The sequence below is a fragment of the Anguilla rostrata genome, chromosome 4, assembly GCF_018555375.3.
Source record: "Anguilla rostrata isolate EN2019 chromosome 4, ASM1855537v3, whole genome shotgun sequence".
Taxonomy (NCBI): domain Eukaryota; kingdom Metazoa; phylum Chordata; class Actinopteri; order Anguilliformes; family Anguillidae; genus Anguilla; species Anguilla rostrata.
In genome coordinates this window covers 19,755,854-19,783,711 of record NC_057936.1, presented here as the reverse complement: position 1 = coordinate 19,783,711, position 27,858 = coordinate 19,755,854, and the positions used below count along the sequence as shown (strand labels likewise).

Genomic DNA, 27,858 nt, shown 5'->3' with positions numbered 1-27,858 from the left:
CGTTTCTGAATTTAAATCAAGAGGCACAGCCACACTGTATCTGCAGAGTGCAAACACGGATTGCTTTTCAAAAAAAAAAAAGGGGTAAAAAAACTGCCGTTGATGGATTTCTCTCTCGAACGGCTGCATGCAGGGATGCACATCAGGCGGGGAATCCACCATCGGAAGCGATTTGGCCAGCGATGTTAGGAAAATGGGGGACATGGAATACTCGGGATTAGTTGAGGAAGCAGAAAGTTAAATATAAAATGTGCGCGCCCGTGGAAAGTGGTAAGCCGCCGTGGCGAAAGCGTGGGAGGACCGCGATGCGCGCCATCCCGCCTGGAGCAGACGCCGCATCGCCCATTGTATCGGCGCCGGAGAAGTAAAAGACAACCCTGTCAAACGGCTCCTCTCCCCAAAAATATTTTTTGGGGAGTTTAAGCCTGCGATGAACGGAAGCTATTTACAATGCCGTTCGGGGCCTGGCTCGTGTTTTTGGGGAGTGTGGTGGTGTCACATCTCATTATGCCGCTCCCGGTGTGGCAGGCAGTGAGCATCGCCATAAAAACAAATCTTACAGCGCGTATAGCGGGTGCGCTTTTGTTTTCGCAGGGTGGACAGATTCTAACACTTGCAGGCACTGTGCTAGGCTATGCAGGTATTGGTTGGGCTGTCCCAGTGCAAAACAGGTAATGATTCATAAAACTGGATCCTTAGGTTATTATGTACTTCAATAAGTCAGCAGACCTGATCCTGTATACATATCACAGAACCACCTTAGTTCTTTGGCCTCAAAAGCAGCTGTTAATATCACAAACACAGTTCAGAAAATCCAGAATTTTAAAGTTAGTACATTCAATAGTTTTGCATTTAAAACACAAATGACCTTCACAAATATAGCTTTAGTACAGCCGTAATACCTATACAGCATACATAAATGAATATATAAATACTATTATTCATTAATTATATATTTACATATTTGTATATACAATATATAATTATATAAAACATATAAATTAATACTACAATAATTAATTGGCTTGTCTGTATTGTTAAACCCAGCCTAACTAACAGGGAACTGAACTATAGATGACACAACACTGCTTGTGAATGACTGTGAGTTTTGGGGAGGTTTCTGCTCTTCAGCCCATGTTTATAATATCAAGATGGCAGTGCGAGGGCCCAGAGAAGGAAGTGCAGCTGTCGAGCCGTGTCCCTGACCACAGGAACCCCGCCCCCTCTGCCAGCAGCGCCCAACATGATGCCTGCCTTCTCAAATACGTGCCTCCACACAGAATTCACCCACCGAGCAGAGTCTTTGGCACTGCCCACTAATCGTCGAGCGTTAGAGAGAAGCGATTTGCTGAGCTCCAACGTAATGCCGCCGAATCTCCTTGCCCAAGCATCTTTGCATACACAAAACCAATTTAGTCAATACTGAAATTAGTATAATTGGTGGTAAAGCGGTTTAACCCACACATTGCATCCAGGAGGTTAAACCCCTCAGCCCCATAGCAGTAAAACTAAGTACCCCACCAGCCTTTAATTTCGCTCGGTGTCTTTAAACACCGTTATTATCGGGCTCTCGCGTGCACAGGAATGGGAGGGAAAGTGAAATCTTCCAGGAAGGTAAAAGGTGAAGCGAGCCAATCTTCCATAGCAGAGGTGGTTCATTTGCCTGGAGTTCTGTTCGTGCCTGAAGTACCTTAACATCACACCACTCCCACAGATGAGATCAAAGCCACTACCAAGTAACCTCAGCAATTTTCCTGGCACCTCCGCTCAAATGTCTTTTCAGGGTTACACATTGACTGATTACAGAATGCACTCTTAATATACAGGAAACGCCGCATAAAAGAAAGTTCTTTTCTTTCTAAGTATAGCCTAATATTCAGAGATTAAGCTTTTGCGTTAATTATTTTCATTTTAATTAGTAAATCTTAATTAACAATGAACATTTACCCTTAAAAATTTTGGCTTCAGAGGGAAAAAAAATATGCGAATAAATATGACAATCTTTTCGGAACCTCAAGGCAGGATTACTGATGCAGGCCGACTTAGTTATTAAACACGTTCTAAATTAAATGCCTCCATGAATTTTGCACAGAAATATATTTTCATAGTTTTGCATGCCAAATGTGACATTTTATGTTTTAGATTCATCTGCCGCAGTCATTTTGGAAATGTCATATAAACAAAGATTTTGTCATTTACCAATGAAATTACTATGCATGGCAGGTTGGCCATTGCATTTCTGGCTGTGCTGGTTGTTTCAAGTCAGCAAGCCATAAAAAATCTTTATCTCTCTGAAACACAGCAATTTGGGAGATAATCGAATGGTGACTGGGGGGCACAAATGCCAGTCTGAGGAATTATACCACAATCTCTCTTGCATTTACAACCTTCCTCAAAGCGAGTTGTCACCCTGGCAGGAAAGGCTGATAGAGGATTCATTACATCTCTAAGCCTGCATGGTGGCAGAGCAGTCTCTGCTAAAACACAACAGCACACACACACACACACACACACACACTCCTGCTGCCGCTCTTTCACACACCGGGGGAAAAATATTAAATAAACAAGGGGGAAGAAGATGATTTTTGCCCACCGTTCAGTCACAAACACTGAAACGCTTCCTTTAATGTCTGTGCGAGAGTGAAAGAGAATATATATATCGCTGACAGCTTCCATTCACTCCGCGCATTTCATTTAATTACATCATTTTAGTTTTTATAGAAACGTCCCCCTATCTGCCTTCGCACTGTGCAAACACTTTTGGAATATATCCTTCCTTTTTTTTTTTGTGAGAGTACAAATGTGCGCGTATCGAAAGGCGGCTTTCCTGCAGACTGTAGCCCCCTCTGTTCCCTCTGTTTTGTCCTGATAATGCTTGTTAACAGATCCTACCTGCCAGTGAAGTCCATGCTCCCTGTCTGGCGGCGCCGTGACTTCGGCCATGGTGCCATATTTGGCGATCACTTCACCTTTGCGTTTGCGCAGCGCCTTCAGCAACTGACTCTCTGCTCTGAAACAGAACGGTAACAGTGTTAGCAGCCACCTGCATATTGTGCTCTCTTGTTCCACTTTGTAGCCAACAGCACCGAATCTAATAACAGACACAAACTCTCCCTCTCTCTTGCACACACACGTACGCACGCACGCACACACACACGTACGCACAAACGCACGCACACACACGCACACAAACACACACGCACGCACGCACGCACACACACACGTACGCACGCACGCACACACACACGTACGCACAAACGCACGCACGCACACGTACACAAACACGCACGTACACACACGCACGCACGCACACATGCACACACACAAGAACACTCAATGCTGGCCTTTCAATCTTATCTTGTGTAATGTAATAAACCATTGCTTCACTTTGTCTCCTTGTGACAACTCTTAATTCCTCAAAATAAAGCAATATCGCAGCCTTGCCACTCAGTGGCAATGCTGTTTTTAAAAGAAGAATAAATCAACAAAATTCTCTCTGTCAACTAAACGAACATTGTGCTTTTAACTTGAAACATTTTGCCTGCTTTGTTGTTTTTATTTTTAAATAAAGCATAGGTGTCATCCCACCAAACAATGTTATGAGTATGGTTCACTAATACAATTATCATGGTGCCATTAAATCATTTTTTAATCAAATGCTAGAAAGACATAAATTTCACATGTTAAAAAGTGAGCTTGGCATCCATTTCAAAGAATGTGAAATTATTTCTTATTGAATCTCAGAAATGTAGCCTTAGGTAGTGCGTATAAAGTCTCTCATGTCTAATAGCCACCCACCAACGATATCAGAAGGAATTTACAGGGGCAAAGCTGAGCGGAGTAGGTCATTTTGCAAAACTAAAACTGCATTCATCTGACAGCTCTGGTGTCCAACTAACACCCACAATATACAATAACCACAAAAGGCTGATGTATATTTCCTTGATTTTATTATGTCAGCCAGCATGGTACCATAAAATTATTAAAAACTTAAACATGCTATTGCCTTTAGGGTAAGGGAAGAAATGCATGATTCCTGACTGAAGTGGATAGAGCAAAATTGATGCTCCTTTGAGTTCAATGACATGGACAGATTCTTTCTGCCTCACAGCGATTTACCCACAATGCAACAGCACAGACAATGCAATGTGGAGTATATTACACATTTTCTCAAATGCCACCAAAACTACAAACATTACACGTTAAATTAATGATTAGCATTCCAATATTTTATATCAGAAAAGCATTGTAGTGTGTGATATGATTTATATAGAATGCCTTTTGGAAACATACCGTTGAAAAGCTGCGTGAAGCTTGTCATGCAATATCTGTTCTTGCTGGTGAAGATCTCTGTGTGTATTAAATTCCTTAGAATGATGAGACACAAGAATAAATGCTCTCAATTTTCAAAAAATATAAAAAGAAACAAATACTACTATTGCCAGCACTTTGACTACAACTAGTATTAGTACTAGTACACATACTCCCACTATAATAATAATAATAATAATTATTATTATTATTATAATAATAATAATAAAAAGAAGAAGCAGAGGAAGAAGAAAAAAAAGAAGAGGAAAATACTGTGAATACTAGTATTTTCGTAGGAAACCCCCTATAACACAGCTAAAGTCATCTTTGCCTTTTGGATGCAGTTGAGTACCTCTGCATTTCCCCTTAAGAAGGACATTAGTCTTTTCTTTTCCTCTCGCTCCGCTTCCTGCGACATCCCTTTCTGCATCACGGAGTGCGCATTCTGCCAAACAAGGGCACATACGTACTTTGAGCCAGATATACTGGTAGTGTGGATTAGGTATGGCTTCCAAGCAGCAAGTAAATTCAATGTGATTGCATTCCGTAAAAGACTAGACCCTGCAGACTCGTGAGAAATATTTTGGCGGCAGCACTTAACTAGCTACAGTTTGTAGCTATTGAGATACAACTTTTAACAAGGCTGCATGCTTGTGAACTATCGCAAAAATCAAGCTGTGTGCTTTTGAATATTATTCCAAAATAACCACTAAATCTCTAGTGTACATGTTCTCACTCAATGAGAAGTGGGCGCAGAACAGTCAGAGAGCGAACGCTCTATTGTAATGGAACAAAACACTGATCCCCACTAGTATAGATAAGACTGCTGTTATTCACAAGACAGGATGACTCAAGTCTTACCACTACATTTGATTCACTACATCATATTGTGCGATCAAATTTTAACTTTTAATTTCATATTCTCTGTATAAAATTAGGTACTTGTTCTTTTCAGTTTTAAAATCTTCTAAGACAGATTAGAGCTATAAATATAGTAGCATTTTCTTTATTCTCTACATGTGATTTTTGATAATGTATGTTTCTTTCTATTTTTTTGGTGCCCAGCAACCCAAATGTTCTCATTCAGGGCACAGCGACTACAGTACCATGAAGTATTGTTTCATAAATTGTTCCATATGTTCACAATAGTCCATGTGCTCCTTATTCCAACAGCAAAAAAATAAAAAAATAGTGATACTCCATTAGTCATCAAGAAGTACATGGACTGCAATTCTACAAAAGCATATCTACAATATGTATGTACAAATATTGATATGTAAAATAGAAATTACATATTGCTTCACATATTGCCATATAATGTTAAAAGCTGTTAAAAGTTTCTCAGAGAAGTTCAGTTTGCTTGTAGCCAGAATAAAATAAAATGCTCAAACGTCATTTGTGGTGCCAGAGAACCACAAGAGCTTCTTACTGAAGAGTAACAGTACTATTTTTATATTACCTAGTAAAAAAACACAGAGAGGTGATGAATATATGAATAAAGTATGTGAAATGCAGGGGGACCACACAACGCATGGCTTCACTGTCTGAATATGCAGCCCATAATGGGTGACTGTGGTACCGAAACATGCAGCACGGTACACGCAGAGCGCCAATCAAACGGTGGGAAGCGACGAGGGCCAAATGCCTCCATTAGGCGGAGCGTGGAACGGACAGGCACATGCCAGGGAAGCAGAAGTGACAGTGATATGCCCTTTTTAACTCTGACCTGTTCCGGTGAAAGGCTGCCAAGAGCGATCACGTCACCCCGCACACACTCCTTCAGCCGCTCCGCGTAACAGGGGACCGGCTCCTCCTGGGCGGCCCGCCCGCGGCCCGGGGGAGCAGGGAGAAGAGCTGCGCCTCGCGCCGTCACCTCCATCTTCACCTCCGCCTCCTCATCTGGGAGCGCTGTACCTGGAGGAGACAAAGTGCACGTGCGAGTACCTGCTCACACGCAGGCAATACACGGGAGCACATACATACACGCACATGTACGCACGCATGCAGACACGTACAAGCACACAGACACACACATACATACACGCACATGTACGCGCGCATGCAGACACGTACACGCACACAAACACACACATACATACACACACATGTGCGCGCGCATGCAGACACGTACACGCACACAAACACACACACATACACCCCCGCACACACTGCAACAGGCACACGCACACAAACACACACACATACACACACGCACACACTCACACAGGCACACGCACACAAACACACACATACATACACGCACATGTACACGCGCATGCAGACACGTACATGCACACAAACACACACGCACACAAATACACACATACATACACGCACATGTACGCGCGCATGCAGACACGTACATGCACACAAACACACACATACACACACACACACTCACACACATACATACATGCACATGTACGCGCGCATGCAGACACGTACATGCACACAAACACACACGCACACAAATACACACATACATACATGCACAAACACACACATACACACACACACACTCACACAGGCACACGCACACGCACACACACACGTATACATGTATATAGGCACATGTACACATGTGCACATACATACACAAAACAAACACACACACACACATCCATACACACAGGCACGCATGTGTATACACACACACACACACATGCACACACAGTAGCCCTACACAAACCATACCTCATGAAATACCTGCTCTTCAGCTCTTTTACATTGCGTACACACACATTATGTATGGGTGAGGTGTTAGGTTTAATTTATGCTTTGTTTTTGAGTATTCTGAAATTAAAGGGCTTAAGTTAATCATGTTAGCTTTTGACCCTGTCGCTAATTAAAAATGACCAGCTAACACAGTTCCACCTTAAATAGATGAAATAGCTTCAATTAGTCCCAGGTTTGGAGCCAATAATTACTGGGTAGGTAAGAGCTTTGATTTACTCACATCAGGCACTAATCATCGATGTGGCAGGACTAAGAAGTGTAATCTGAGCTAGTGCTAATGGCTAGGCATACCAGGAGTGAATTAGTAAATTATTGCTGGCGGAACAGCTTTAAGAAGTCACCGATGCAGCACTTTTTTCTGCAAAGTGTGAGGTCGACAAACAGAAGTTCAAAATTCTGACAGCTCCCAAATAGCCCCTGCCACCGCAGCGTCCAGTCACACCGGACTTTTCTTATTGACATTTTTCAGGGTTGTCTCTGAAATCTGAAGGAGTTGGCTGTTTCAGGTTTTTATTCCTATGAGGTGCGCAAGCTGAAGGAACGCTGGTGATTATAAACACTGCCGGTATCCATTTCCACGGGCTGGCTGTGACCGGGCTGGCGGAATACTGCATTTTGGGATGAGCGAACGGAGGCATATTTGCATATTGCGATACATGTGTGCCGGTATGAGTGGGTGGGCTAACAGAAGCGCACCTTGAAGACGAACACAACGTGTGCAGTCCGATGGTAAGCGATTCAAACGATCAGTGAGCTTAAGAAGGGGGGTTTTTCTCAGGACACCAGATAACTGCGCTGGACCATTCCATTAATGTTTTTTTTTTTTCCTGTAAAAGAGCTTTGAATGCGACTGTAAGGAGGAAAATCCCGTCAGAAGTGACAAAATATCAGGATCATGCAAAAGCCCTACCTAGACAGACTGAGGCCTACATTGGTGGGAGGCATCCACAGGAAAGGAAAAGGTGTTTTTTTGCAGTCTATTGTGGCTCACCAGGAAAGCATTGGCTGTGGATGCTGTTGGAAGCAAAGGGCTCTGCTATTGCATAAAACTGTTAATCCAAGATCCTCTTTACTTTTTGGATTTCATGTATATTCTCAGACAATAGCAATGCTGCTAATCTCGCTGCTACAGCTAAATCCATAACAATCAAAATAATACAAGCAGGCTAAATTCTAGCATGTACTAGAGGGTTTAAATCCCTCACTTCCCCATTGGAATTACAACTGAGATGTGGCATGTCAACAGGATCCATTGCCGCTGTCTCCCTGTGAACAATGGCTGCTTAAACCACCACCACTTTAGGTACATATTCAAATGAGTTAAGGCTAATGGAAGAACACATGCCCACTCTGAAACAATGGCCCTCGCATGGAAGACAAAAACACTGCTTTGATTCTGTAGTGTATTTTACCAGCCCACAAGTTCCCACATGCTTTTATGCTATTCCCTTTTGGTGAACCTCAGATGTTGTACTATTGCCGTTTTCTTTTTCCTCCTTACATCCGAGCTTGCGTGACTGCGAGCGGGTTCGACTTGGTCCACTGGGACAGTGTAAAATTTTAGTCATACCTGGTAAATCTATGATGGTCGTAGTGTCATCTTCAGTCAGCATCACTGACATCTTGTAATAAAGTTCTTGTTCACCCTCTCTCATAAGTTCTAAAAAAAAAACAAATAAATTGATAAATCAATCACGACGAGTCCCTTCAAATCTCCAGTCTAGTAACTAACGCTGTTCTAATCATAGTGTCAACCTACATTGCATTGTTTTAAGTCTCATGTAGCCCCATTATCCAATCTATAAAAAACCTGATCTAATTCTTTGCAAGGCACTGAAGCAGACTGTCTTATATATATACTTATTCTTCAGCCATGTAACCTGAATTGGACACATGGAGTGTATAAACACATTATTTAACCCAACGACCTACAATATTAACATTTAAAAGGCACACTTGAAATATTTTGAAGCTATCCTTTTAAGCATGTTTTTTATGCGTTTGCTTACTTGTTTGTTTATAGCATTGACCTCCATGCGGCCAGAAATGTGTTTTATTAAGGCCTAGACTCCTGCTTGCATTGTCACAGTCACAGTACAGCCAGTGGCCCCTTAGGCCAATATTGCTACTCAACCACTTGAATAAACAAATAAATAAATGCTGAAGTAGAGCAATAAAATGTGTGTATAAACCACAATATGTCCAGAATATATCCATTGTCATAAATGTTTATGAAAACCGAGCACACATTTTAGGGGATGAGGCATGGGGAGGCGGCAATAAGGGTTGACTGCAGAAGTCACTGCTCTACACATATTTGATGTCCAAGTTTGAGCTAATCTTCAGAAGATCGAGCTGCTGTAGAAAACCCTGTGGTCTTATTAAATCCAAAATATTTGCAGACTGAAAAAAACAACAACATCGGAGTTGCTATAATCAAGCTCTGACAGTCAATACTGGGGATAAAACTAAAAATGAATCATACGTGATATAATTCTACAGAAGATGTTTTTTATTTTAAATCTCTGTACCAGTTGTGTGCCTACACAAGGATAAGGACAAATGGAAAAAGAAGTAAATAAATAAGTAATTAAAACTAAATGTTACCAGCTATGGGAAATGCTTGACAGTAGGAATTTGGAGAACAATGCTTGTTTCTGATTTGATGAAAGCTGGATTTCTTTGTAGAAATGAAGATCAGCCCTAGTTATCTCAGAATCCAGACCACAGAGGAGAAATCTTTTCTTTGTGATTCTTCAAAGAAGCAAAAATGAAAACTAGCCACAATCAAACACAAGAAATTAAGCCTTTTCCCCAAAACAAATCTTCTGAAGTGATATGCGGACTAAAACTATTAATTTTCCTTTCTGTAGACATACTATCTTCCACTGTGAAACCAAAAATAAAGCCTCCTTCAAGTTCAATCCATAAAAAGAGAATACATATTAATTTCTCCTTTGGTAATGTAGTAAAACTAAACAAACTTGTTTCAATTAACAGATCACACAGACCGCGCATGAAGGACAGCTTAATGCAAGAATGTCATCAACAGATTCACTGCTTCTGATTAAAATTAGCATAAGTATTTTCAACATCTGCCCAAACCCATAATGTAAAAAGACATGCCAATCACTCTCAGATTTACCACTTCAATAAAGGGGCAAATGTGAATGGCAGTTTATGAGAAGCTATTGAGAATAAATACTAATTTATGCTGAAGATAGGTACTTCTGTCTGAAGAGTTTCTGTTTTAATGACATCTCAGATATTTTAAAGCTCCAAAAATACAGGTGAAATGGCTCTCTGTTAATAACCCACATTTCATTATAACATGCATATTACTTATCTCCCAAGAGAATGGTTTTAATAGGTATGGGGGGATGTAGCTATTGATACTGCATGATGTCTCTAATGATAATATTCTTTGGAAGCAAAGGGAACGGGCAAAAAGATAACTGACCAATGAAATGTGACCTTCAGCAATGACAAGAGGCTGGATACCAGTCAGTCCAAAGAGCCATCCCAGAAACCATCAGCAACCGTATTTACTAAGACAGTCCCATCGAAGTAAATTGTTCGCAATGAATGATCTTTCTCACCTCACTTTAATGAACTGAGCGGACTATTATGACAAGAAATGGCATACTTAATTCCAGCTCATCTTCCGTGCCGACCTCCATCCTGCACTGCCTTGGGTTGGTTTCCTCCGCCATCGGCGGGTCAAAGTAATTTCGGGCGCATTCATTTCCTGTGGAAAGTACATGAAGCGAAAGGGAAGGGAAGGGAAGGGGAGGGAGGGCAAGGGGGAGGGATACGTGTGCGTGTGTGTGTGTGTGGGGGGGGGGGGGGGTCAGTGGTTATTAGAAGCACATGAAGTGAAATGTTAATTCTGAAACCCACACTGTTGCGACTGGGCCGCTCCTGTTACCCGATAAGCCTGGCCGCCAGTTCTCAGTGCTGCTCGCTTGGACCGGGGGAGCTGTGGGGCCTAATTAGCATGCTGAGAAAGGTCACGCCAGGCAATCTCTTAAATACGACTGCCATATGTTACTTGTGTTCAAAAGGAACTAATGAGAAAATTTACAAGTTAAAGTACCTGGAATTCAAAGACAATACCCTCTAAATGCTCTGGGGTCGCCGGTGCGGAGATCGCCGGTGGATGAGAAGAGCAGCGGCAGGAAAAGAGAAAAAAAAGCGAACCCACATCCCATTGACTTCTTATTAGCGATCGCTGACCTATGGGCATCAAAGCTGCTCCTCGGAATTTATGGGGGTCCGCCACCTCGAGGGATATTTCTATTAAACAGGTACATCCTACAGAGCGACTTTTTAAATGTGGATTCCCTCCCTGAATATTCCATGACATTATTCTATTTAAATTACTTCACACGTTTCTGCAGCAAAGTCCATTAATAAAAGTTATTGATGCACTGATGGATTCAGATAACAGTTAGCCCCAAATGAAAGCACCCAGGAATACAAATCTGATTGTGATTCGCAGAAAAGCAGGCAAAGTACGTTTGCATCTCATGAACGCACTATTGCTTTATTATGTACAGGACACCATGGGCCTTCATGCAGGGAGCGCCTATATAAATAAATTTAACAAATTTCACATACCTCTTTTGCAATTCAGCTTGGGTTGCAATATGTCAAATAGAAAATGTAATTGTGCTAGAGTCTCATATATTCGTTTTAGTAATAGCGATACCATAAATGAACTGCAAAATTCACATTTAACTCCTTACAACGTAAACACAGTTTTAACAATTTTGCGGCAATAGCTTAGAGGTTATGAAACCCTTTTTCAATCTGAATTTGCATAATATCTACAACCCCAAAGATCTCTACTTTGAATCATATCTTTGATTTACCTAAATCGTCTGACTGTCTTCCAGTGTTCTTCTTTTATAATAACATATTCAATGCCCTGTCTGCATGCCATCAATAACTCAGAGGTCTTACAATTCAATGATCTTCATAAGAGGGAATCTATTTATGGAAAACACTGACAATAGCAAATAAACTACCATGTTAGCAGCTAAGATCAACTGAGGCCACTGGGTGTACGTCATAGCAATGCAAAATAAATTTATAAATTCCCCAATACGAAATGAACCTGCGTACTGTTTTTAATCTTTTCTTTTTTAATTTCACATTTTAAAATTACATTAAACTTAATTTGGTACTCATAGGTAGAGTTCAGAATCATATAAATGGAAGAAATATTATATGCAACTTAACCTAATTATACTGAAAAATGGAAAATTTGAAAAATGGAAATAATTATCTGTGATATCCAAAATGACTCCAAATTAGTTATCAAACATAGGAGAAAGATATGAATTGAACTGTATACACTGTAAAATTATTCTGATTGTATGTATGTATGTATGTATGTATATGCAGTGCTCCATAATGTTTGGTGCAAAGACTTTTTAAAATTTGGCTCTGTACTCCACAATGTTAGGCTTCTAATCAAACAATTCATATGTGGTTGAAAAGCAGATTCTCAGATTTTCATTAAAGGCTATTATTTATGCATTTTGATTGATTTAATTTTAACATGTAGAAATTACAGCACTTTTTATACATAGTCAAGGGAACCATAAGTTTTGGGACAAATGGTTTCACAGGTGTTTCTGATCTGGTCTGGTTTCTAGGCTTTTGATTGCCTTTGGTGTCTGTTATTGGCATTTATCAACCTGGGGACCAGAGTTGTGCCAATGAATGCCAAGGAAAACATTATGAGGCTGAGAAATAAGAAAAAACAGTCATAGACATAGGCATCTTCAATTGGATACAGAGGAGTTGAATGACATGGCTAGTCTAGAATGTTCCAGTTACTTGTTTTGAAAAACGTCTTTGTTGCTTTAGCAATACATTTGGGATCATTGTCTTTCTGTAGGATGAAGCACCATCCAATGTGTTTGGAGGCACATGGTTGAACTTCAGCAGATCAGATGATTCTGTACTCCTCAGAATTCATTCAGCTGCTGCTTTCAGTAGTTGCATCATCAGTGAAGACAAGTAAGCCAATACCTGTGACAGCCATACATGCCCAAACCATAACACTCACACCATAATGTTTCACATATGGGGAGAGGAATGCTTCGGATCTTGGACAGTTCCTTTTGGCCTCTACACTTTGTTCTTCCCATCACTCTAATACAAGTGTACTTTGGTGCCCTGAAATGGGGAGCTGTGTATAAAATATTCTGTCATTTCTACTGGGAGAAACCAAAGTGTATAAATATATCCAGGCAATGTGCAATTTAACCACATGTGAATTTTTTGCTTACAAATCTACAATTGTGGAGTACAGAGCCAAATCAAGATGTATTATATTGATTGATTATATCCTGTCATAAAAATGATTTAAATCAACCAAACATATCAACGGAATCTGGTCATCTAATATGTTTTGTGTTGTTTATTTTAGTGATTATGTATTGCAGATTTTGAGATGCATACACTGATTGGCCACACAATTGTAAAACCTTCATAATCATAGACAAGAAATAGTTTTCAGAGAACAGCAAAAGGCACCCTTTAACACTTTACAGTCTAAAATGACTGACATCCACTTTCCAATGAACAGGTTGTGAATGATTGATTTCACAGAAGAAGCCCTTTACTCTTAGAATATTACCGCTTCTTTTCTCTTTTTTAATAAGTGCAAGTCATATCTGCTGACAATTTGAAGCCGAGAGGGGCCAATGTTATTGATTTAATCTTTGATGAGAGAAGACCGCCCCTGGGATTCATCAGAGTACTCTCCCTGTCTCTCACATGACGTGCTGATGGGAAACACCAAGCTAATCAGGAGAATCTGCTCCACCACTCTCACCCAGCACAACAGTCCCACGACCAAGTGTGGGGCTATGGATCTCCAGCAAGCTATCGCTAATCAAAATCATTCCCGTACTTCTTGTCACAATCAGCTCCTTGCTTTGATGGCTTCCTTTATCCTGTCAGTATTATTTTTATTAATTCTGAGCTAACAAGAGTGCATTTCATCTCACAGAGAAACCTGACATATTTCGACTTTCTTGTTATGTGATTTGTCTATGTGGCTTCAGTAAACTTCAAATAATAATGAGTGCAAAACTTCCAAACGCAGCATTCCTGGTTTGCATTCCTGTTTCCTTTCATATTGCTGTAGAAATGTAGAGGGATTAACGCTAATAAAAAGCATACTATTTGTTGTTTTCATCATGACTGTGTTTTTTAGAGAGGGTGCACATTTTCATTAAAGCACAACCATATGGCTGAATGTGTGATTATCCTGAGCTTACCCAGGTCACACAACACATTCCCAACAGCTTTAGGGAAAAAAAAAATGCATTAGAAAATTAAATCCTTTAAATTTACATTGTACTACAAGTGTATCATGTTAGCTACAAGCAGGTCTTGTGAGGTGTGAGTGAACAACCAAAGTTTCCTAAATATGTCACGTTAGCTGCGTTTCAGGGTTTCTGCAGAGTGTCTACACTTTAAAGATACACTGAAGACTCAGTCTGGTGTGTTAATGCTGAAGTCTAGCTCATGAGGCAAGCACTCTGGAAGGCATGTGTTCACAGAACATTCTGACTCAAGCAAGATGTTCTGGAACGCCCGTTCTCATGACACTTATCCGGTGCAAGTTATGAGAGAACTTGTTCGGACGTGTTAGCTTGGAATGCATGGATCAGGCCCCAGAAAGCAAAAGGTTAGATCAGGAACAAAAACCACTGTCAGTCAGCTTGAGGTTAATGAAGAATGAAGCTTCACCTCTTGGTTCGGCAGGGGCTTGCAGCTCCATTTTGTGTTTCTGAGCTGCAAGGGTGCTATCCTGCTTGTCACGTTCAATTTCTTGACTTCCCAGAGCGTGATAAGCCGAAAGGTCCCCATCCCTGCCATCGAAAGCTGGGTTTTCAATACCTTCCGCAGCGGCTCTCTCGTCTTCTCCTGCGAAAAAACAACACAACAGAAAGAAAAAAAACAAGGAGGTCAGGAACCAAAGCATTATACCAAAGTACATTTCAGTGACAACCAGAAAATTCCTTCTAGTGATTCCTTTGCCCAAAATACTCAAGCGCATCCTCCTCGAATGTCACTAAAATACAATTAGGTTAAAATTAAATCTGAATCTTGTATGAAAAAAAGAAGAGAAGAAGAATAAATGATTAAAATAATTACAAATCGCGCCCTGACAAGCAAGAGCAAAATTTAGCCCAAAGCCATTTGTCTGTAATTAGTTAATTAATCCTTACACAAATTATGAGCAATAACTCATCAAGCAGGGCTCACCCATCAGAAATTCAGCCGACTCGGATTTCTTCTGCTTAGGTTGCTTCAGAGCCTTCTGCTGGAACTTCTGGAGGGAAATTGTTAAATGAATAAATTAGCTACAGAATGAAGATCATCATTTATGATCCGCAACTAACGCAGTATTTTAAATATGGGACGACACTGAAATGTCATTTAATTTACATCTCCGCTAAAGGGGTCAAGCACTAATTGAACAACAGGAGTGGAAAAAATTTAATCATAAATAGATAAGAAAAGTTGACGTGAATGCGTAATGAAGGTCACATTAAAATACTTCCTCTGTTTCTTTGTGATTTCTCTTTTTAATGAATGGGAGACAACACCCCCAGAAAAGTGAAGCAGTTTTAAAGAATTTTGCTGCGCGCATTTATGTGTGTGTTTACGCGCATTCAGACAGTACTGAGGAATCCGGACTACCAACACATTTACAATGTGGGTCAACTTTGCATACATCATTATAGGTCCAAAGAAAACCCTTTTTCTTGTATAGCCCTCGTCTATACCAACACCTAAAAATATTTGAAATAGCATCTGAAATATTTTACATTTGGAATATATTAAACATTTCTGATACACTGTGCCCTTTGGTATCACTAAAATACATGCAATGGATATTGAAAATATTCACAATTAGGTGCAAAGAAAGGAACAATATATTGTACATCAGAAGAAACTATGGCAGCTGGATACACTGGTTGTTATAGAACGATGCCAAAATTTGCATTCTACATTTTCCATTGAATTAGAAACATTTTGCATAATACTTTTTCATAGTAACTGGATGTGCCAGCCTTTCGACTTCTCATCCCCAAACATTGTGGAACATGTTCCATTAATTACAGCACATTGTGACTGCAGCTAAAATTGTTCCGCAATGATCCAATGTCCTCAAAAAGGGTTAGATCAAGCATGCCCCACCCATTGAGACAGCAGCTTCATGCCCAACAAGAGCTCCGTGCGATGCAGTGTAGACGTCAAAACACATGTAACAATGACATAAACCTGAACCATTGAAAGCCTGGGAGTCTGGTTAAAAAAGCCCCCCATCCATAGTAAAATGCTCAGTGTTAAATCAACTCTAACAGAGAATGTATACTCCCTTTTGGACATATGGTCCCATTTTACTGTGTATTGATTTCTCCCTCTTTTTGGAAAATCAAGTTTTTTTATTTATTTTTTTTTAACATGCAACAGGGGTCCTGTGAGTAGCAGTAATGCTTGCACCCTTTTGGCTTCTACGAGATGTCCAATTATCTTCTGTAAACATAATACCTGAGTTGAAGTAATACTTAGATAAAGTGAAAGGATTTTTTTTTTCAGTTCCTCAATTTTAGTTTCCATGTATAACATGATTTTATGTTATACATGGAAAATCTGTTCATTGATTATTTTATGGTATCTTTGATTCTGTTAGATGAAAAACACTTTTGTATTATATGTAAGTATATATGTATGTATTATGAAATAATTTTGGGATTCTATATTGTTCATACAGACACATGGCTCTGGTCATGCACATGTACAGTATTTTCAGAAAATACAACATTTAATTTAAAAGACAACATTTGCATAGAAAGAAAAAAAGAAATGCTTTAATTCATGATGGCAATTCATGATGGGCAGGGCAATTAAAATTGTGGAGGACATATTCTAATTTGAAAAGAAGAGTTTTGTAAATCTGTTTTTTCAATCCAGCAAGCCCTAAAGCAAGACATTCATTTATACCGCAGAGATTAATGGTAATCTAATTGTAACTTATTTAAAAATCATTTTCTTTCTACTGCTTTCCAATCAATTTCACTTGAGTTGCGCTTAATAGTAAGACTTTAGCACTTACCAGACACATTAACTGTATGTATGTAACTGTAATAAAATGTTACAGATTTGTACATACTTGTATGTACCAGCTTTCCTCAATTTTGAGAGGAAGTTGTGATCTACCTGAATCCGTCTAAATAATGAATATTATTTTGCTAATATGGAAATGACAGACCTTATGATACTATGTACAATATACCTTTCCTAATGTTTCTAATGCACAAAAAAATTCCATATATAACAGCTGTCTATATTAAAATATTAAAGCACACAACAGACACACACACCCATGCACACACACACACACACACACACACACACTATTTGCAGTTCAGTTAGTTTAACTTATTTAATTTCATACTGAAAGTGATATCATAAAAAATATAGAACCAAAATTCACAAGTTTTCCTTCATTAGCTAATATGGTACAGAATACAACATTAGAATAATTGAAATGTGTCCTCATGTACTAAGGGATCAATTTCCATCCAATCCCAAGAAAAATTTCCTTAAAACATAATGCATCATGTAATGCAATGTTACTGGTTCAGGGGTGTGCGCACACACTGCACAACTTAGGGAATTATTTTCCTCCACAAGACAATACCAGAATTTCTGCAGCTGATAAAATAATTTTTTGAAGTCCAGTGCTAGTAAGAACATGATAAACATAGACCATCATATCGGCTACAACATTATCGAACGAGCTAAGGTGAATTGGCCTTAAGAAAACTGAACTGAGTGCATGGGAGATTAAACAACTTTATAAACACTGTTTACAATAGAGCAAAAACAATCATTTTTTAAATTATGGCAATACCTTTATTTTCTTACATTTTTAGGGCATGTTGCGATTTTCTGTGAAAAACTGGACCCCTATGACACTTGATTTCCCTGCCCTACATGTTTTTTTTTTCAATGCCTTCTCAGTTTTAACACTATGATCACTTCACTTGATTTAATTTGATGACCTGGCCAGCACGTACCCTTTTCTACGTCCAACTCTCCTAGAAGAAGTGGTCCCTGACCACTCGGATTAGAAATCTGGGTCCTTGTGAATTGTGCTTGTCCTTGGCTCCCTGTTACTGCTAATGTAGTTAACCTGTTAATTAATTATTAGCCCCAAGTGCATTGTATATAAAAGCTTTGCTGATATTGCAAGATACGTAACATCATCAAATAGGCCTATATACAGAGGCATTGGTGGAGCTGGGCTTTGGTTAACTTGTGTAATTAATCATTACATTAGCACTCTGTAGGCAGAAAACATGCCTTTATTTTCAAAAAATCTTTGTTTATGCCCTTGAAATAGAAACACTCTAAGGAAAAAAAACAAAAAATACCCATACAGGAGTTTTCAAAAAAATGTACTGAATTCCACTCAAAACTAAAATCTTTGTTCTTGCTTTTTTCCATATTTATGAACAGTATGTAGGTCTGGACGTATGCATGTATGCTGCATGTTTGTATGTATGTACGTACGTAGGTATGTGTGTATGTACAGTATGTATGTATGCACAGCATGTATGGATGAAAGTTATGAATTACTGTTATGCCACTTTCAGAATCAGTGCAGCTACCAAATATGCACCTAACCCTCATAGTATACTACAGCATACATGTTCTATTCTGGAACTCTCATTTGAAACGGTTAGCGTGCCAAGTGGAAATGACTTATTATCTTTTCATCAGGATAGGGGTTTATGATATATAGGGGTCCAAAAACATATCCAATACCTCTCCAAAATGAGTAAAATGCTTTTTGTCCATTATAAAGATTATAAAGTAGCCCCTTAAGATGGTTTAAGATGCAACCTTGATATCACATTGAAAAATAATGCAAAAACATTGTGGCACAATGTGGTACACATACCTAAATACGTACTCTACAGTATGTACTCTTTTGTTGCGAAGAGATGACATTTTACAAATATTACTATTTAAGGGAAAATTTTACATTAATCTAGCACATATCAGCACACAGTAAATTTGAAAGAGTGTTTTCCATGCCCTATGTTGCAAGTATATCCCATGGAGATACTAATACCCCACATTCTGTATAATAATATTACAGTAAAATAATATTCCACTGTCAGAAAAATGTTGGCGATGTTCTAGCTTCAGAGTAATCTGGTGATTCAAACATAACACATGACTGAGCTACCTATGAATGCTTACACTACAGTATCTGAAATGCCCACATTAGAGAATAGCAAAAACCATTTTAAATACTCTCAGTTTCATTGTGAGTGAATTTCATGAATTTCATTTCATTATGAATTCTAACAAAGCAGGCCACTATGAGCCGCTTTACACTGCACAGGCTACGCTAACAATTGCCTCAACATTAACACCAGAACAAATGCTGAGCATTATTAGTCAATGCTAACAGTTGTTTTATAACCAATATGAATATAATCATATCAAAAATATGACACAACATAAATAATAGAAATGTTACAAGCAGTAATATATACATCTTCACCATGTATCATGGCTAGACTTCCTGGCCCACTCCCCAAATCCATGTCAGGAAGGCGAGATTTCGCTTTAACCATGCTGATGAGTTGGCCAAATTAGCAAAATCGAATCAAAACTGAAGGTAATATACAATTACACCACAACAAGTGCTTCTTTATTAAGCGTAACCTTATGGTTGACCATACAACATTGTACTGAATCAAAAATTTAAGCGGTTGTGTGGGGCTCTCAATGTTTGTTCTAAATGTAAAATTACACATGCGATGCACGGTTAGAAAATTTACACAGTCCTCTACTAGATAAAAGAGTTATCAATAAAACAGGAACAAACTGAAAAGAGTTATAATGGTGTAAATGGCAAGTGGGGTTTTGTGCATGGCTGATGTAAATACCTACCCCCTCTTTCTACTTGCACTTCTAAAATGGATTGTTCAGATCAATAAATGAAAACTGAATATTAAAAGGGCACCTCTACATATGAAACCAATAGGTAGGCTTGTATATTTATTACATTTGCATTTAGTCACAGATATTGAGAGTAAAATGACGTGGTATAATTACACAAGAATACCAATTGTTTATTTTGCTAATCGGTGAACAGTATTTTTCAAAGATGTATTGGCATAACTTTGGGCTATTGTTGGCTTTCTCTTGTTGCTATAAGCGAATACTCATGATTGGTGGTTAAAGAATATTTTAAGGAACACTCAAATAGACACTATTGTCCAGTGCATTGTGCTTGGGGGGTATAGTTGCAGATGAGACTGCAGGGAGGGGGTGCTTGTTAAATGGACAACCTATGCAACAATGGTGGTACTTAAAAACTCTGTATTTCGCATAATTGTTGTGAATCGCCAACTAATACAGCCAGAACACAGAGTTTGCTCTTTCAAATCATAGTTTGGTCGCAGGAGCACTGAACATTTGAGCTGAGCAATTTCAGGATGCTGGCGTCCTAGCTACATGGGGGCTAGCGCAAAGGGGTTAACATTAAAGATATTAAAGCGGAAACAGTAACCAACTCAACAGTCACAAAGTTGTGAAAACATTTATAAATAAAGATTATACAGAAAGTCACAGACCCACAGACACCTCAGCGTCTCCACACACCTCATCATGAACACCAACATTTCTAACTAAGAACCCACATAGTTTGTTCTTGTCCCAAATGGGGCTAACCGGGCTCAGTCTACAGCATATGTCTGTCTCACTGTCAGATTTTTCAATCAAAGCATCATAAATCTTGCTGCACCTGGGATGACAGACAGATCACACTAAGTCTGTGTGGCATTAGTCTGAACCAGGCATTAGCTGGCTACAGCTTGCAGGGGTTCTAGCTGGTTTTAACTTAGCTAATACAATCTATCAAATAGGTAACATTATCTTACCTAGCTAGCCTAGGTAAACTACCAAACTCAAAGTTGTTACGTTTGCTGAGCTGGCTGGCATGAGATTTATTCCTGTTGATGGAGTTATGTGAGATTTGTTTGGATGGTAAGACTATGAGAGCTTGAGACTGAGCCTGAAATCATACACACACACACACACACACACGCGTGCACACACGCGCGCACACACATACGCACACACACACACTATAAAGTGGACACTAATAATATAAATACCCAATAGTGCAGCACCAGTACAGCAAAGTACTGATGATGACCCACAGTGAAGAAAGCAATTAGATTCTGATCAGCTTTCAAGTGTACTATGATTTCAGGACAATAATGTATATTTTCTCATTTACCATTTTAAATTGACTTCTGTACTGTTTTCCATTGCAATTCTAAAAAGCTAATGTTGTTGTTTATACTGCTTTCTTCCTCAAGTGCGTATCAATGAATACAAACAATACATTTTCCCACACACATAAAAGTTAGTGGCCATAAAATCACATCACATGGAACATTATGCCAGCAATGCATTCCATTTGCACCATCTTCTGGACATGACCAACAATCTAGGGATTGAAAAAGTGGTGTATGATATTGATGATTCCAATCACGCCAGTAGTGCCACAGAGCCCTCAAACTGCACACGATGACAAGACTCTAAATTCACAGCATGTAGTTTGTGAATAGGCCTTATTAGTGTGTACATACACTCTGGGCACGTCATGCCTCAGTACGCTTAAGGGAACATTAGAAAGACAGGGGGGAGCACACTGAAGTGCACTCACACTTAGGCATGGTGATAATGTCTCACGATGCAGGGAAAATCAATGCGGAGCCCAAAAGTAGTACAGCAGGTTACTGCTGGTTTTATAGCAGATGTGGTCTGTATCTAACATGCCCTTTCTTAGCAAATGTTCTGCAAACAGTATTCTTTGGACTGTGCTGTTTTAATGCAATCCTTTGTCTCATTTAGGAAACATGCCATTTCAAACCATTACTAGCCTTCAGATAATATATGACGCAGAAAAAAGAACTTGGTTTCTTTCATCCCATTTGTTGTTCCATACAAGGGAAAAGTGTCATTTTGTTGACTCAGACACACCACAATGGTTTGATATGCATGCTGTTATTCCGTTATTACCAGACTTGGTAGAATTTCTCACATTTCGTTTGAATTAGTTCCATTCATTTTAAATGTCAACACGATTGCAATTTGCACAAATTTATTGCCTAGATTTCGGGTCCTTGTTTTACAAAACTGCATAGTCAATCACAGCAGAAAAAGGCTCCAAAACAACCTATTGGTTACTTCAAGCCAATATATAGCAGTTACTGTCACAATTAATCCAGTTCAGGCAAAGCATTTTTCCTCTTCAACCACTGATCTGCACACATGCATTCCTTTCCCCAATGTATATCCAATGTGAGTAACTGCTCTTACTGTGCCTGTTTTTGCAGTTACCTCATTTTTTTTTTGTAAACCCAAAAATTATAGTAGACTTATAGTCAATTTTAATGGTAATTATAGTCAACTTCACAATATATTCATCATTTCTTAGATAATAAACAGTACTGCAGCATATATGTATCATGCTGGGGTGAGCCTGAATATGTTGTGCCTTGACAGGTCAGCAAGACAGATGCCATTTCAGAAGTGCTGGGCCATTTTTATAATAAACATATTACCATGCACGAGTAAGAGTACAAAGGGGTAAATTCCTCTCGACATGACTTTCCAGGGAACACACATACATTAAATTCACAGTGCTAACACAGAGTCATGTGCCAAGTATAACTGGTGTGATATAACAAGCACTGAATGCAACATAAGAGCCTTAAATTCACTCTGTTGTCATTTTAATGCACAACATTTCTCATGATGTTACAAATTCTGCTCCTCGCCGAAAATGAGTCTGCACATAAAATGCATACTTTGTGGTCAGGGAGCAAAAAAAAAACCTTCATTTAAAACTGGTGACAAGGGAAAAGTTTTTAAAAGAATGTGATTGTTGTCAAAAGGAATTGGGTACAACAATGCCTTGTTCAGTTCTGGTTCCATTCAAGGCTGTTGCTGTGAGGGCTATGGAAAGACTGCTGCTAGGCTGGTGGGCATGGACCAGCTAGAAAGTGAATTTTGCATACTGTACGGATCATCGCCCAGTTCAGGGCAGTCACATTGAATCTGTGATCAACCAATTGTGCTTCATGAAACCGTCAGCCCTAATTTATGTCTGGCTGTTTTCTTCTATTCTGCTGTAAACAAGCTCCGCTCTGAGCTGTCTCCCCATCCCTATCCGCTTACAACGAGAGCACAGACAGCGTGCGTCCTTATCGTCAGGACCCCCGCTTAAAACTACCACTTCCAGACAGCAGTCTCAGTGCAGGCTGGGAGCAAAAGAACAAGAGTGGCCTGGGAATGACATAGCCTTCCTCAGTTTAAGGCGTACACATACTGTACCCCTACACACTGGCATTGTTACATTAAATAAGGTGTTCTTTATCTTAAACTGTTTTCCAAAATCATTAGGTTAGCAACTGGCCTCAGTTTTCTTATACTTTTCATTCTAATGTCGCTTGGAAGCAAAAGAAGGTGATACGCCAGTCACATGAAAAAGCAGAGTGCATAGATCAAAAATACAATTACTGTCCAATCAATCCTGTATGTTAGTATCGGTCACGGCTGAGACTGACTGAGATATTGCTTTATCGCTGTCAGGAGAGAAATCTACACCAGTGATTCCCTACTTGATTTGACAGAATGGTGTAGCTTCGCATAGGCTAATAGAACACATGTGATCTAACCAGATTATGCACCATGTCTAGACTGGAAATATCAAACAGCAAAGCTGAGGGGTCATCTCTTAAATCATTTGTTAACAGATAAATTAACATTGCTAAAACAAAGAAACTGTAGTTCTTAATTTGCCTTATTGTACCAAAATGAATGTATCTGCAGTAGCAAATTGTTCACAAATAGCTCTGTATTTCATATTTTCTCTTATACAAGTAAATAGCAACTGGGAAATCTGCCAAATGGTCATATGCTTAATTATCTATCGCTTCAGCTGATAAAGAGCAGAGCAACATAATTAACATTCTATCCTAATTAATATATGCTGGCCCCTTTAAGACACTGGGCTTAATTATTTATGCATGGGTGTTCCTTTGAAGCAAAGCTAACTGATTGGGCAGCAGAAGGGAAAACTTGAAATATAGCTTTGAACAGTTTGCCCGGGCACTCCCTTAGATTACATTTGTCAGTACAAATACAGCCCGAAAGGTTGGAAAAGACCTCCTGTTATCAAATATATATGAATTAGGCCTATACATTCCCAAAGGTTATTAGCACTTTTACTAAAAATCTGAAATATGGCAAAAAAAATTATAGAATATTATATTTTATACCAGTCATTTTATAACAAAAACTTCCTAATATGTTTGGCTCCCCTGCTTTCAGTACTTTGTGCACCTCTGCAAAACACTACTGTACTGGGTCATCTTCTGTAGTGTTTTATGAGAATGGTGAACATCTTAGACCATTCTTCCATGTAGAAACTTACAAGATCCTTCAGTCTGTAGACGACTCTCTTCAATTCAATCTCTCTTCAATTTCAATCAGGTCTAGGTCTGGGTACTGAAATTGATATTGCAATGCCTTAATTCTGTGGTCAGTTAAATAGTTCTTGGTTGATTTTTAGGCATGTTTGGGATCATTGTACTGACTGGAGTGTATGATTCCACTGACCTTAACAAGAACCTCTGGACAAGTAGATGCAAAGGTCTGCCACATTTCACTGTAGGTCTGACGTCCTTTCCAACATAGGCATCCTTCTTTTGACACCCAGCCTACGTCTGGTGGAGGCGGCCAAAAAGCTTCATTCTGGACTCATTTGACCATAACATCCAGTTCCAATGGAAGTTCAGCTTAGGGACTTCCATAACACTACTTATGGAAGTCCCTAAGCTGAGCCAAGTTTAGCCAGAGTTAAATTGAAGACCACCATTTAGCAAACACAGTTAGGTGGCATATTTCCAGAATACTGGCTCAAGGCAGGGGTAAAATCTCACAATTCCTTTCCTGTCTCCAACCCAGAGGCACCACGAAACGCATAAATATGTGTTTTTTGTGTTTGTAAATCTAATAAGTGACACAAAAATGGAGCAGAGCAGGATCAAGGTCCCTCTGGAGACCATGGGAACTCTTTCGGCCTCTGAAGAGACTTTTGTTTTACTCGTTGAGAACTTCCCTCACTGTGGCATTGCTTAATACCCTCCCCAAATCACCCACAGAGATCTTGGGGGCTAAATGAAAGAGAGTTAAATGTCAACGCTCTGCCACAGTCCATCGACAGAATTCATTGGGGTGAAAACACAATCCTGCATCCTGAGTTATATTGTACTTACAGAGCCAAATGTGTCCATTTCCTCAGAAAAAGAAGTGAAGGACCATTTCCTTATGTACACTGGGCCTGACAAAAAAAGGGAAAAATCACTTTAGTTCTGTCTTACATGCACTTATCATGTGATTTCACTCTGTACTCCTCAGTTTTAGATTTGTGATCAAACATTTGTGATTTAAGTGTACATTCTCAGCTTTTTTTTCATGTTTATGAACTTTGGGTTCACCAAATAGAAATTACAGAACTTTTTATTAATCGCCAGGCCCACATCCCCCCCGCCCCCCATATTAATGTTATGTAAATGAAAGTAGTCATGTTTGGAATTGTGTTGTATATTCTTGTGACCTATAGACATCACTAGATGCTGAGTATTTTCTCTGGTGATGCTCTGCCAGACATGTACTGCAAACACCTCCTGCTTGTTTTGGGGGATAGTCACAGTCACAAAACATTTTGTAAATTCTGCTAGCTTTTGTTCTTTGTTCTTAATAAAAGTTCCTATGAAAAACCAACATGGGATACATGAAACATGCACCTTCGATTTTGAAGGTATGCTAGGTATATCAGAGCATGAATGCCAATTGTTCATGAACTCAATGTGTGTGCTGGTTCATGTTAATTGGCATACAGAAATACCCTAGAAATCCCATAAAATATATGCCACCTGCAGGGTTATGTCTAAACATCAGCAATTAATTGCTGTGGAAAAAAATTTAAATATAAACTGAAATAAAAATAAAAACAACGGTTTTTGAAAAAATGAAACCAAACTAGAACTACCAAACCTTTTCTAAATAAATAAACGTTAAACTGAAATTAAAATGAAAAGCTAGTGAAACCAAATTCTAGGCTATTCAGATAGGTTAGTTAATGTAGTTAAAAGGTCTGTAACTACTTAAAATGACTTTGTACAAATAATAAAGCATTACAAATAGAAGCGGCTTCTGCTTATGCCTTTACGTGTTTCCAAACACAAGTAGATTTTGATCTTACCAAAGAAAAAATTCAGATAAGAGAAAAAATGATGAATGCCAAAATATTTTGGTGACGTTCATACGCACAGTTAATGATCTAATTTGACCATACATGTGTTTCATGAATGCGGCCCATTGTCTTGCTGTAGGATGAAGCACTGCCAATGAGCTTGGAGGCATTTTCTTGAACTTGAGCAGATATGACACTTCTGTATACTTCAGAATTCATTCTATTGCTGCCATCAACCATACATGCCTAAACCATAACACCCCCACCACTATATTTCACAGATGAGGGCAGGCTTTGGATCTCGGGCAGTTCTTTTTGGCCTCCACACTTTGCTCTTTCAATCACTGTGATACAAGTGAATCTTGGTCTCATCTATCCACAAGACCTTTTTTCAGAACTCTGCAGGCTCTTTTAAGGACTTAGCTAACTGTATCCTGGCCATCCCTGTTTTGTGACTTAGTAGTGGTTTGCATCTTGCAGTGTATCCTCTGTAGTTATGTTTGTGACATTTTCTGTGGACAGTAGTCACTGACACATCCATTCCTGCCTCCTAAAGAGTGTTTCTGATCTGCTGGACAGGCGTTATGGTCTTTATGGTGAGAATTCTTTGGTCATGAACTGTAGAGTTCTTCTGTTTGCAATTACTGAGCTAACCAGGGTTTCTTTCTTCTTAATGATGTTCCAAACAGTTGATGGTATGCCTATGGTGTGGCCTAGGTCTCTGACTATTTTTTTCGTATTTCTCAGCTTCGTAATGGCTTCCTTGACTCATTGGCTGAACTCTGGCCCTCATGTTGACAAGTAACTATAATAGACTCCAAAGGCAGTCAAAAGTATAGAATCAAGACTAGATACTGAAAGCTATCTTATAGATGCACAAAAGAAGCAAGAACACACCTGACTAATCAGAAACAACTGTGAAGTCATTTGTCCCAAATATCATGGTGCCCTCTAATGAGGGGATTGTAATTTCCACATGGTGAAACCAAAATGTATAAAAATACCCTTTATAGCTGAGAATCCGCACTTTAACCACATATGAATAGTTTCATTACAAATCTGAAGTTGTGGAGTACAGAGAACCAGATTATTTTTCAAAGTATGTCTTTGTCTCATATATTACTGTGATCACTATATAATGAGAGAGAGAGACAGAGCTCCATGCAATGCATTTTAAATAAGAAAAACATTTTCAAGATACTGTTATAGTGGGTCTTACAATCAGCAGAGTGATGAAGAATAATTTCCTTTTTTCAAAATTATCTGGACAATGTGAAAGGTTGTAAAGATTTGTTCCTCAGCCAGAACTCTTTGTAGCAGTTAAAACTCATGCACAAAACAAAGATCAATGTAGTCTGTTCCATTTTTGTACAGTTGCATAGGTTGTTGTGGCTTGTATGATTCCAGGATCAATCTTT

At 39.1% G+C, this 27,858-nt stretch overlaps 1 protein-coding gene across 1 annotated transcript in view; it reads right to left on the bottom strand.

The window, feature by feature from the left end:
- The window catches only part of ofcc1 (orofacial cleft 1 candidate 1), an 89,854-nt gene that overhangs the window by 59,795 nt on the left and 2,201 nt on the right, over nt 1-27,858 (bottom strand). The window contains exons 2-10 of the mRNA XM_064331213.1: nt 25,461-25,525; nt 15,340-15,406; nt 14,821-14,997; nt 10,694-10,795; nt 8,618-8,707; nt 6,038-6,225; nt 4,664-4,756; nt 4,294-4,367; nt 2,893-3,010 (exon numbers count right to left, since the gene is read on the bottom strand). Of these exons, the coding sequence (XP_064187283.1) occupies nt 2,893-3,010; nt 4,294-4,367; nt 4,664-4,756; nt 6,038-6,225; nt 8,618-8,707; nt 10,694-10,795; nt 14,821-14,997; nt 15,340-15,406; nt 25,461-25,478 (927 nt within the window). The 5' untranslated portion in view covers nt 25,479-25,525. The remainder of the gene's footprint in view (nt 1-2,892; nt 3,011-4,293; nt 4,368-4,663; nt 4,757-6,037; nt 6,226-8,617; nt 8,708-10,693; nt 10,796-14,820; nt 14,998-15,339; nt 15,407-25,460; nt 25,526-27,858) is intronic.